Source organism: Mytilus californianus, unplaced genomic scaffold, assembly GCF_021869535.1.
Source record: "Mytilus californianus isolate M0D057914Y unplaced genomic scaffold, xbMytCali1.0.p SCAF_8, whole genome shotgun sequence".
In the NCBI taxonomy this organism is placed as follows: domain Eukaryota; kingdom Metazoa; phylum Mollusca; class Bivalvia; order Mytilida; family Mytilidae; genus Mytilus; species Mytilus californianus.
The window spans coordinates 42,929,193-42,941,896 of record NW_026262734.1 but is presented as its reverse complement, the minus strand read 5'-3'; the positions used below and the strand labels follow the sequence as shown (position 1 = coordinate 42,941,896).

Genomic DNA, 12,704 nt, shown 5'->3' with positions numbered 1-12,704 from the left:
TTATAAAATCTTCAAAAGGAGTTCATAATGTTAACATCAAGCAACATAGTTATATTGTGTTTAAACGGAAATTTGATAATTGATTTGTAAAACAATTAGTCAAATCCGTTGTGAAAACGGGAAACATTCAGTAAAGGGTTTTTATTTTTAGATAAAAATATCTACTGTGCAGTGGTAAACTAACAAGTTATTGCGTCCGTATACTTCATCCCATTTAGTCTAACGTTGATCAACCGGATTTGTTCTGGAGTCAGAATGATGTTTGCTCTGCCAATGACTGAATATGGCACAAGTTCAGTTAAAATAAACAATTTGTGAAATAAAGACATCATAAGTTGATGACGTAGGTATTGTACTATTCCGAAAATGTCTTGCGCATATATTTTGGTCAAGCATCTTTTGCGTTCATCTGCGTGGTAAAGCGTGTAGTTATGAATTGACAGTTTGAAATTGAAATCCGTATGGGAGAAGCATTGAAGAACTTTTCTATTTGTTTACAAAAAACATTGGAATATCTCTCTCTCTCTCTTTATATAAATATATATATATATATGTATGCACACGTATAAAAATTGCGGTTTTTATCCAACGCAATCATTGGTTTGAACGTTGATTTCAATTTAGACTTGTTTATATTTTTTCGTTTGGGCTTGTATTATATTTGCCTTCGGGTTTATATGATCCGTTCATCCTATTTTGACTCTTTCAAAATTCAAGAGTCTATCCTAAATTGAGGTAAATTATATGGCCTTCCAAATACCGTTTCGATTCCTAACATCACTGAAGAGACATTAATTGTCGAAATCCGGATATGGTGTACAAATTTTTGCACCTCATGTTTGCGGTATACCATCTTTTCCGCTAGTTTATTGTTTTCTGTTTGGTAATAAATTAATAATAAGACAAATTTTGTTACATCTTGTGATCCTTTTATTTGGCAATCGCCAATGGCAGTCAGCAGGGTTTAGGAACATCAGTTGTTCGACCTGCTAGACAAATGCGTGTTGTTAAAATATACTTTTTAACTCATTTGGTCTTTTGGAAAATGTTGTTTGTGTTGTATTTAGACCCCTCTACCAAGAAATTTGTTTTGCATGCACACGTATAAAAATTGCGGTATTTATCCAAAGCAATCATAGGTTTGAACGTTGTTTTCAATTTAGACTTATTTATATTTTTTCGGTTGGGCTTGTATTGTATTTGCCTTCGGGTTTAATTGATTCGTTCATCCTAATTCGACTCTTCAAAATTCAAGAGTCTATCCTAAATTGAGGTAAATTATATGGCCTTCCAAATACCGTTTCGATTCCTAACATCACTGAAGAGACATTAATTGTCGAAATCCGGATATGGTGTACAAATGTTTGCACCTCATGTTTGCGGAATACCATCTTTTCCGCTAGTTTATTCTTTTCTGTTTGGTAATAAATTAATAATAAGATCAATTTTGTTACATCTTGTGATCCTTTTATTTGACAATCGCCAATGGCAGTCAGCAGGGTTTAGGAACATCAGTTGTTCGACCTGCTAGTCAAATGCGTTTTGTTAAAATATACTTTTTAACTCATTTGGTCTTTTGGAAAATGTTGTTTGTGTTGTATTTAGACCCCTCTACCAAGAAATTTGTTTTGCATGCACACGTATAAAAATTGCGGTATTTATCCAAAGCAATCATAGGTTTGAACGTTGTTTTCAATTTAGACTTATTTATATTTTTTCGGTTGGGCTTGTATTGTATTTGCCTTCGGGTTTAATTGATTCGTTCATCCTAATTCGACTCTTCAAAATTCAAGAGTCTATCCTAAATTGAGGTAAATTATATGGCCTTCCAAATACCGTTTCGATTCCTAACATCACTGAAGAGACATTAATTGTCGAAATCCGGATATGGTGTACAAATGTTTGCACCTCATGTTTGCGGAATACCATCTTTTCCGCTAGTTTATTCTTTTCTGTTTGGTAATAAATTAATAATAAGATCAATTTTGTTACATCTTGTGATCCTTTTATTTGACAATCGCCAATGGCAGTCAGCAGGGTTTAGGAACATCAGTTGTTCGACCTGCTAGTCAAATGCGTTTTGTTAAAATATACTTTTTAACTCATTTGGTCTTTTGGAAAATGTTGTTTGTGTTGTATTTAGACCCCTCTACCAAGAAATTTGTTTTACATGCACACGTATAAAAATTGCGGTATTTATCCAAAGCAATCATAGGTTTGAACGTTGTTTTCAATTTAGACTTATTTATATTTTTTCGTTTGGGCTTGTATTATATTTGCCTTCGGGTTTAATTGATTCGTTCATCCTAATTCGACTCTTCAAAATTCAAGAGTCTATCCTAAATTGAGGTAAATTATATGGCCTTCCAAATACCGTTTCGATTCCTAACATCACTGAAGAGACATTAATTGTCGAAATCCGGATATGGTGTACAAATTTTTGCACCTCATGTTTGCGGTATACCATCTTTTCCGCAAGTTAATTGTTTTTTGTTTAGTATTAAATTAATATTAAAGATTCATTTTGTTACATCTTGTGATCCGTTTATTTGGCAATCGCCAATGGCAGTCAGCAGGGTTTAAGAGCATCTGTTGTTCGACCTGTAAGTCAAATGCGTTTTGTTTTAATATATTTTTTCACATTTTTGGTCTTTTGGAAAATGTTGTTTGTGCTGTATTTAGATCCCTCTACAAAGAAACTTGTTTTGCATGCACACGTATAAAAATTGCGGTTTTTATCCAACGCAATCATAGGTTTGAACGATGTTTTCAATTTAGACTTGTTTATATTTTTTCGTTTGGGCTTGTATTATATTTGCCTTCGGGTTTATATGATTCGTTCATCCTAATTTGACTCTTTCAAAATTCAAGAGTTTATCCTAAATTGAGGTAAATTATATGGCCTTCCAAATACCGTTTCGATTCCTAACATCACTGAAGAGACATTAATTGTCGAAATCCGGATATGGTGTGCAAATGTTCGCACCTCATGTTTGCGGTATACCATCTTTTCCGCAAGTTTATTGTTTTCTGTTTGGTTTTAAATTAATATTAAAGATCCATTTTGTTGCATCTTGTGATCCGTTTATTTGGCAATCGCCAATGGCAGTCAGCAGGGTTTAAGAACATCCGTTGTTCGACCTGTAAGTCAAATGCTTTTTGTTTAAATATATTTTTTCACATTTTTGGTCTTTTGGAAAATGTTGTTTGTGCTGTATTTAGATCCCTCTACAAAGAAACTTGTTTTGCATGCACACGTATAAAAATTGCGGTTTTTATCCAACGCAATCATAGGTTTGAACGTTGTTTTCAATTAAGACTTATTTATATTTTTTCGTTTGGGCTTGTACTATATTTGCCTTCGGGTTTTATGATCCGTTCATCCTAATTTGACTCTTCAAAATTCAAGAGTCTATCCTAAATTGAGGTAAATTATATGGCCTTCCAAATACCGTTTCGATTCTTAACATCACTGACGAGACACTAATTGTCGAAATCTGGATATGGTGTACAAATTTTTGCACCTCATGTTCGCGGTATACCATCTTTTCCGCAAGTTTATTGTTTTCTGTTTGGTATTAAATTAATGTTAAAGATCCATTTTGTTACATCTTGTGATCCGTTTATTTGGCAATCGCCGCCAATGGCAGTCAGCAGGGTTTAAGAACATCCGTTGTTCGACCTGTAAGTCAAATGCTTTTTGTTTAAATATATTTTTTCACATTTTTGGTCTTTTGGAAAATGTTGTTTGTGCTGTATTTAGATCCCTCTACAAAGAAACTTGTTTTGCATGCACACGTATAAAAATTGCGGTTTTTATCCAACGCAATCATAGGTTTGAACGTTGTTTTCAATTAAGACTTATTTATATTTTTTCGTTTGGGCTTGTACTATATTTGCCTTCGGGTTTTATGATCCGTTCATCCTGATTTGACTCTTCAAAATTCAAGAGTCTATCCTAAATTGAGGTAAATTATATGGCCTTCCAAATACCGTTTCGATTCTTAACATCACTGACGATACACTAATTGTCGAAATCTGGATATGGTGTACAAATTTTTGCACCTCATGTTCGCGGTATACCATCTTTTCCGCAAGTTTATTGTTTTCTGTTTGGTATTAAATTAATGTTAAAGATCCATTTTGTTACATCTTGTGATCCGTTTATTTGGCAATCGCCGCCAATGGCAGTCAGCAGGGTTTAAGAACATCCGTTGTTCGACCTGTAAGTCAAATGCGTTTTGTTTAAATATATTTTTTCACTTTTTTGGTCTTTTGGAAAATGTTGTTTGTGCTGTATTTAGATCTCTCTACAAAGAAACTTGATTTGCATGCACACGTATAAAAATTGCGGTTTTTATCCAACGCAATCATAGGTTTGAACGTTGTTTTCAATTTAGACTTATTTATATTTTTTCGTTTGGGCTTGTACTATATTTGCCTTCGGGTTTATATGATCCAATCATCCTAATTCGACTCTTCAAAATTCAAGAGTCTATCCTAAATTGAGGTAAACTATATGGCCTTCCAAATACCGTTTCGATTCCTAACATCACTGACGAGACATTAATTGTCGAAATCCGGATATTGTGTACAAATTTTGCACCTCATGTTTGCGGTATACCATCTTTTCCGCAAGTTTATTGTTTTCTGTTTGGTATTAAATTTATATTAAAGATCCATTTTGTTACATCTTGTGATCCGTTTATTTGGCAATCGACAATGGCAGTCAGCAGGGTTTAAGAACATCCGTTGTTCGACCTGTAAGTCAAATGCGTTTTGTTTAAATATATTTTTTTCACATTTTTGGTCTTTTGGAAAATGTTGTTTGTGCTGTATTTAGATCCCTCTACAAAGAAACTTGTTTTGCATGCACACGTATACAAATTGCGGTTTTTATCCAACGCAATCATAGGTTTGAACGTTGTTTTCAATTTAGACGTATATATATATATATATATATATATATATATATATATATATATATATATATATATATATATATATATATATTCCCCCTCTTTCTATCTCTCTCATTTTATTCTTAGATGACTTATTGTTAACTTGAAATATAGGGTTTAATGTTATGCTTAACATCGATATAAACTCGATTTAGGATACTTATTCAAAAATCATTCTTTCACTCCTGTTAACTCTACAGAAGACCTACAACAGTACCCCATAAGCCACACGTTTCTACTGCTAAAAGGTATAAGAAAGGCGAAGGATACCAAAGGGATATTGAAACTCATAAGTCGAAAAGAACATGCCATGGCAAAAAACGAAAAACGATCAAAAAACAAATCACAGTATACAAAACACAACATATAAAACTAGACTGAGCAACACGAACCCCACCAAGACCAGGGATGATCGGAAAGGGTAGCAGATCATGCTCCACATGTGGCATCCGTCGTGTTGCTCATTTAAGTACCGACCCGGTGATAAGTCAAAGATGTTTAAAATTAAGAAAGAACATGTTTGGATGAACTTCTCCGTTTGATGGGATTGAAGACGCACTGCAGACACCTAACGAAACGGAAAACGTCATGACTAGAAACTAAACGAATAGCACAACCAAGGAATGATTAAAATAAATTTAGGAGAAAAATTGATTCTATGGTCCTGAATTTCTGTATAAAAAAAAAATCAATTGAAATAGTGATGTAAAGATTAAAAAAGTAAAACAATCACTTTTGAACTTTGAGAGAAAAACAGTATGGTCATGTGGATTGATTGTATAATCCCACATACAAAAACATATCATTTGACAAGGATGAGATTTTGGCGAATCAGAAGTCCTTCATGGCTTCAATGAACATTACATTGAACAGCAAATCTGAGGACTTACATTGTTTTGATTTTTCAACCCTGTATACCACCATTCCCCTTGAGAAATTGAAAAATCGTCTTCAAGAAATAATCCACAATGCTTTTTAATATAAAAATGGTAGCATACGCTATAAATTTAATATTTTGGAATACCATATACGGCGTATTCTGTTAATATTGAACAAAAAGGTAAACATGCTACACAGAAGAAAAAGTCATCAGTATGCTGGAGTTTCTTATTGACAACATATTTGTTGAATTTAGAGGTAGACTTAAACAACAATTGTCGGCATTCCTATGGGAACGAACTATGAGCCTCTCCTTGCCGACCTCTTTTTATTTTCATAAAAGTCTGTTTTCCTTCAGACACTTGTCAAAAACAAAAAGATCAAAGAAGCCATATCATTTAATATCGTATTTAGGTATATTGATGATGTTTTTTCCACCAAAAATCCAAACTTTTCTGATTGGGTTCAATTAATATATCCTCCAGAAACTAGAAAATTAAAGAAACAACAGACACGGCTTCCGCCACCTACTTTTTATACTTATACCTCGAATTTGACATAAGCGGTCATCTCAGTACCAGAATCTATGATTTTAATTTTGAAAATATCAATTTCCTCCACCTTAGTAGCAATATACCAACTTCACCTGCATATGGGATACACATTTCCCAACTCATTCGGTATTCAAGATGATGAACCAGGGTTATGTCAAAGAACGTCTTGCCCTTTTTCTAAAACAGTTCATCGGAAGATGCCAAGACCTTGTTGATAAATATTCCATATCAACTTCACAAATAGTACATGATGGTCCTAGGTATTGACGTTGTTTATCATCTTAATTACATGTTAAAGTGTTCTTTTATTTAAAATTAAGATTCTAGGTACTGACGTTGTTTATCATCTTTTTTACGTGTTCTTTTATTTGTAAATTATTGCCTTTCCTGTTTCGTCCATTTTTTGTAATATCCTTTTGGCCTTGCTCAGAACTTATACATCCTGTTATTGTGCTATGGTCATTTTTTGTATTCTTGTATTTCATTTTTGCTTTGTCTATATGCCATTTTGTAATTCTTTGTTGAAATAGTTATTTGTTTTTATAGAGATTAAGATTATAACACAATGCTGACTGCTGTTTCCCAATTTTTGACATTTTTACCTATTATGTTTGTTTGCTTTGTTCACACATTGTTGTAAAAATAATGGATTTCTATATGACTATCTTACAAGTGAGAGGTTTAGCTAGTTATAAAACCAGGTTGAATCCACCATTTTCTACATAAGGAAATGCCAAAACCAATTCAGGAATATGACAGTTGTTTTCCATTCGTTTGATGTGTTTGAGCTTTTGATTTTGTCATTTGATAAGGGACTTTTCGTATTGAATTTTCCTTAGAGTTCGGTTTTTTTGTGATTTTACTTTTTTTGTACATGTATATTTAGAATAACCTTGATTTAATAGAAAGAATATACTGCCTATAATTTAGAATTAATGATTGATGTCATTCAAATAATTTTTCTTTGAGTCTCTTAAGTTGACCGCCAACGCAGAATTTCTCAAACATGACAATATTAATGAACGAGGAAGAGCACGAAAACAGCGTTTGAACATTCAAAAATCAAATCAAAATTGACAATCTTAACTGAAAAAAAAAAACAGACGACAATAGGAAATGAACTAGATTTTTTTTATAACCTTCAAAGGTAGTTGATGGATTTCAGTAGTTACTTTAAGGAAACTAATATTTAAAGTCTTGATTTGAAATATACGGACGACCCTGAGAAAATCAATATCCTTAGGACTATTTACGGTTCTTGCTGACATAACATGTCTAGGTCGTTACCACTCAAAAAACTATTATAATGCATTATTGAATTACGCAATGTCTGATCAATACACAACAATACTAATTTCAAAATAAGCAGAAAATGATCCGCCCGTTTTACAAACATGGGAGCTAACCAATGCTTTTGTGCTATTCCATAAAAATATTTTGTTAACGGAAGTCATTTAAACAGAATATTCACGTGTATAGTGTACTGTATCTTTTTGTACTTGGGACGAAATAATAGTATATATATTTATATACACAAGTTTTAAGCGCTTTGCAAAAAATATACATGAGATAATATCTTATTTAAAGACGTCATCAGGAACTGTATAAGACTAATAATTTTCAATATTTTACATATTTGTGTACTTATAAACACCACAAAAATATCAAAACTTAGTGATCCATGCAAACATCTATATAATATATATACCATCTTTTCCACAAGTTTATTGTTTTCTGTTTGGTATTGAATTAATATTAAGATCCATTTTGTTAGATCTAGTGATCAATTTATTTGGCAATCACCAATGGCAGTCAGCAGGGTTTAAGAACATCAGTTGTTCGACCTGTTAGTCAAATGCGTTTTGTTATAATAGACTTTTTCACTTTTTTTGGTCTTTTTGGAAATTGTTGTTTGTGCTGTATTTAGACCCCTCTACCAAGAAATTTGTTTTACATGCACACGTATAAAAATTGCGGTTTTTATCCAAGGCAATCATAGGTTTGAGCGTTGTTTTCAATTTAGACTTTTATATATATATATATAATTATATGACTGAAACGTTTTCTTCCAATATATATGTACAATGGAATGTATATATAACAATGAAGGGATGAAGGGAAGTGTCTGGTAAATAATGTTTGAGCCGTTTAACATGTTAGTTTTTCAATTTATAAAAATGCAAAATCTGTTTGAAGAATATGTTTTAAACATATGTTGCTGCATATGATTTCAGCTTACGTGAAAGTAAAAATTCGTCGAGTAATCGATATAAAAAAATCCCTTCGAAAACATAACAAATATTGGTCCTTGGTATAGTTTCAAAGAATGAAACACCTTCCTTCTCTCGGATAGAAATCATACTAGAATATTTATTCAAAGGGTAACATAACACGCCGTCTACACACAACATAATTAACGTTATGATGCAGGTCTAAAAGGCTAGAACTTAATCAAATCAGCATTACTGATTTTGAAACCTTTAATTAATAAATTTATTTCGAAACCTATCACTAGTGGAACTAGTGACCAGAAACTGCCTACCACCTGGAGTTTTAAGTAGGTGTTCAAATCATGAAATGGTAAGTTTTCTGTTATTTTTGGAAAGGTTTTCGTCTGATCGTGATATTAGAATAAAACAGACTTCAAATGCGAAACGCATGCAACCAGGAAGTACCAACAGAATAACAATAGAGCGATTTAAAATTACTAATCATGTTTTTAACTGTAATGAGCAAACAGAAGTTTTAAAGGAAAGAATACGAATCTTACGCTGAAGTTGAATCCGAAAAAGCGCTTCGGACACATAAAATTTTATAAAGTGTTATTTCTCATTTTGTATAATACTGGATCGATTCCGCTGCTGGTGGACTATTAGTCCTCGGGTTACCATCATCTCTATAGTCAGTACTGACATGCTTTATAGCATTCCTTTCTTTAAATTTAGAAACTAATATAAGGTTCGAAGTCCTTCAGTCAAAGTTAACCTTATATGGATTTGGCTATTATTTTAGGTCTCTTTTGATCATTACGCTCTTCCTGTGTTTCGGTACTGCCACAGTTTTGCACCTTAAGCCGAGTAGATATAATTTGTTCAGAATGTGAGGCTTTAACAAACATAGATCCATTGATCTGGTTTTTGGTTGAAATAAAACTAATCCAGCATAATTTCAGATGAACTTTACATTAATGAAATCAAACATGTACAATTGACTGACAAACTTTATTCATAATCAGTACATTTATATCTATATATATACAAGATTTCATAATCATCCAATAAATAGGTGTGGGAAGGTTGACTACGCTTAAGAGCATTTGATTTTATTAAGGTTCATTTGGCAGAAGGTTGACCATTAAAACTTTCTGTTACCAATATAATAAAATATTTATTACGGTTGATTTCATAAAATAATCATTTTGTTTTTATTTTCTGCCAAAACGAAAGTAGGTTTCTAGATCACCTCTCACATATTATCATAACAATAAAAGATTAACTTGGGAGATCGCCGATTGACTTGGAATTCCGTTAAAGGTTGACTCATACAAAACATGCAAAACAAATAGACATATCAACGCCGTAGAAGGTTTAGTTTTTTCTTGAAACTTATAAAACCTGCTAACCAGACTAAAATTATACTTTTTCTCTTACATTTTGTGAAAAGGTTGACTAATAACTAGGGACAGCTTGTAATTAGTTTGTCTTCACTTGCAGACGATGCGACTATATCTTAAGTTGTTTTGTAAGCCTTCTATTTAAACATTTTTGAGTCAGTAGATCAGCCAATCAAAATGTTTGTTATGTAAACAAACAATCTCGTGTAATAAATCGGCAATACACAATGAATATGGCTGCTCTATGTAATTGGCTGCTGCACTGTTGGGATTTGGATTATAACGACTAAAACATGTTATAATACTAAAACATGAATAAGTTAAAAAGGTAAACATATCATTTATAATAAACATGCTTGTCAACCAACCGTAAACAGTGTGTACAAGGAGACATTCTATCGTACACACACCGATAAGAAAATTAACCGAAACATCGGAAATATACAATAACTGGAACAAATTAATGAAAAATGGGATTTTAAGCACGGGAAACATTAATTACACATTACGACTACTAAATTGTAACAATACTCATATTTCCTTGTGAAGGCAAGTCCAGCAAAACGCTTCGGACGCATACAATTCATAACATATGTTCAATCATATTAGCAGAAAACCTGCGTACCGGATATGCAAAAATTGCATATATATGCGGAAGCACGGACAGAAAACAAACAATATTTTGATAACTCATCGTTACTTCTTTATTTAATTTTCTTCTTTTTGAATAGGTAATTAGTCCTTTATCATTAATCTCCTTCACAATTTAAATGACTATGTTACGCACTTTTTTAGGATGGAGAGACAGTTGAATTAGAAGAAAATGGTTTTAATGTTATGGTTACAAATCGTACTGGTGAGAATATAATAAGACACAATCGAGATAGTGATCCGTATTGTATCACAAATTTATAGTTTGAAGTTATATTAAAAAAATCTTTTATTTTTTCTGTATATATTCGTCTTTTGGCATTGCACATAGTCATATCTTCCTATTACGAAATATATCAACCGAGGTTGCTCTCAGTAACATTGCTGTTCTGACGAAAAATCGGTATATCAATTTTTGTGCAACTGAGGTATGAAATGTAAAGCAAACACACGTTTGAATACTGCAAAGAAATACATATCATGTGGTTAAATGTAAGGGGCTACTGATATACATGACACTTAATTATGTTTTGTCATCAAGTCTTATAAGTGAAAGATATCACGTACCAACAGTGGAAAATCCGACACTAAATTAAAATCTTTTCACATCAATTTTGCCAAAAGACCGTATTAATGTTCTGTAGGTAAATGTTAGATATAAGTAAAGTTCCCTAGCAGTTTTCGATATCTTTTTTAAGTTAAAATTTTGTTTTCATAACTTTAGGTCATATCAGCATGTATAGCATATGATATGAAATGTCCAGTAACCAGACAATGGCAGTATAGAGCAAAAAGTTTTTGCACGAATGAGACAAAATATGTATGTTTATTTCATGAAATGAAGGGAAGTTACGAGGAAAGGTGCATAGGACCTGATGGAATCCAAAGAGGTAAGATTTCCTTTGCAAATCAACATTCAAACTACTGTACATGTACACTTAGTCGTACAGAAAGTAGTTACCTCTTTATTGCATCGTATTAACACTTTCAGTAACAATACAGATTAAACAGCAATGTACGCGTTGTTACTTTGATGTTTTGTTCATTCTGGTATTGCCTGTGATTTATTTTGTCTCATACAAATGCACCACATTCCTTTTTTACCATTCCTTGGGATTAATATAATTCATATATTTCTGTACTAGACATCTTGTAGAATTATTTGCCATTGCATTTTAGGTTTTAAACTGGTACTTAGACCAAATGTATTAAACAGTCAATGTGACATTAATCGTTACCAGCCGATTCCATTCTTGACAACAGAAAACAGTGATTGTGTTTATCGAAAATCCGTTTGCAACGATGAAGGACTGATTGTTCACAACATAGGAACAAATGCAAGTGACATAACTTGTCGTTGTGATTATCAAAGAGGATATACCTTTGTAATTAAACCAAAGAACATTTGCTACTGTCTGCCATCAGAAGAAGATTGTTCCTGTTTTCTTATAACATGTGCAAAATTAACATCAGGTAATTCAGTGTATATATGAATAAACCTAGAACATTTGTTTTGGAATTTAAGGAATTAAATAAATTATAATCTTTATACTATATAATCAATATTTTTATTTTTATCACTCTTTTTGTACTTGTCTTTCATATGTGTACAAGATTATTTAAGATATCACAATTACGCCTTAATGGTTATAAAGAAAAGAAATATTCAGTTTTCTATATTTAAACCGGAAACCAATGTTTCCTGAAATTAGTGTACAACGATTTCGTTAACTTTAATTCAAACTTAATTGTTGTAACCAATACCTACATTATTTGTGGGTGGTTTTTTTTTATATAGCTAAACAAGACATAAGAGATCTAAATGAAATAGTTTCTATTAATTCGACCCATGATCTGTTTTTAATTCGCATGGAAAACTTTTACAAGGCTCCTCTGGAAAAAATTTTGGTATTGTATAGAATTTCCGTTACATCTTACAGCAAAAAAATATTGGTTTTACAACAAAAATTATTACACTAAGTTGAGCGATTAATGTAGGGTCAAAGGGATCTTCGCAAATGTATGCCGCAAGCCAAAGAAATGAAG

General features: G+C 32.2%; 1 protein-coding gene across 2 annotated transcripts in view; it reads left to right on the top strand.

Moving 5' to 3' along the window:
* The window catches only part of LOC127712327 (uncharacterized), a 33,889-nt gene that overhangs the window by 956 nt on the left and 20,229 nt on the right, over positions 1-12,704 (top strand). Inside the window, exons 1-4 of one of the 2 annotated variants that reach the window (XM_052218696.1) lie at positions 10,239-10,335; positions 10,803-10,863; positions 11,383-11,548; positions 11,838-12,131. In XM_052218696.1, the coding sequence (XP_052074656.1) occupies positions 10,831-10,863; positions 11,383-11,548; positions 11,838-12,131 (493 nt within the window). In that variant the 5' untranslated portion in view covers positions 10,239-10,335; positions 10,803-10,830. Of the gene's footprint in view, positions 1-10,238; positions 10,336-10,802; positions 10,864-11,382; positions 11,549-11,837; positions 12,132-12,704 lie in introns of those variants that run through there. The other variant, XM_052218695.1, reaches the window with a different exon arrangement.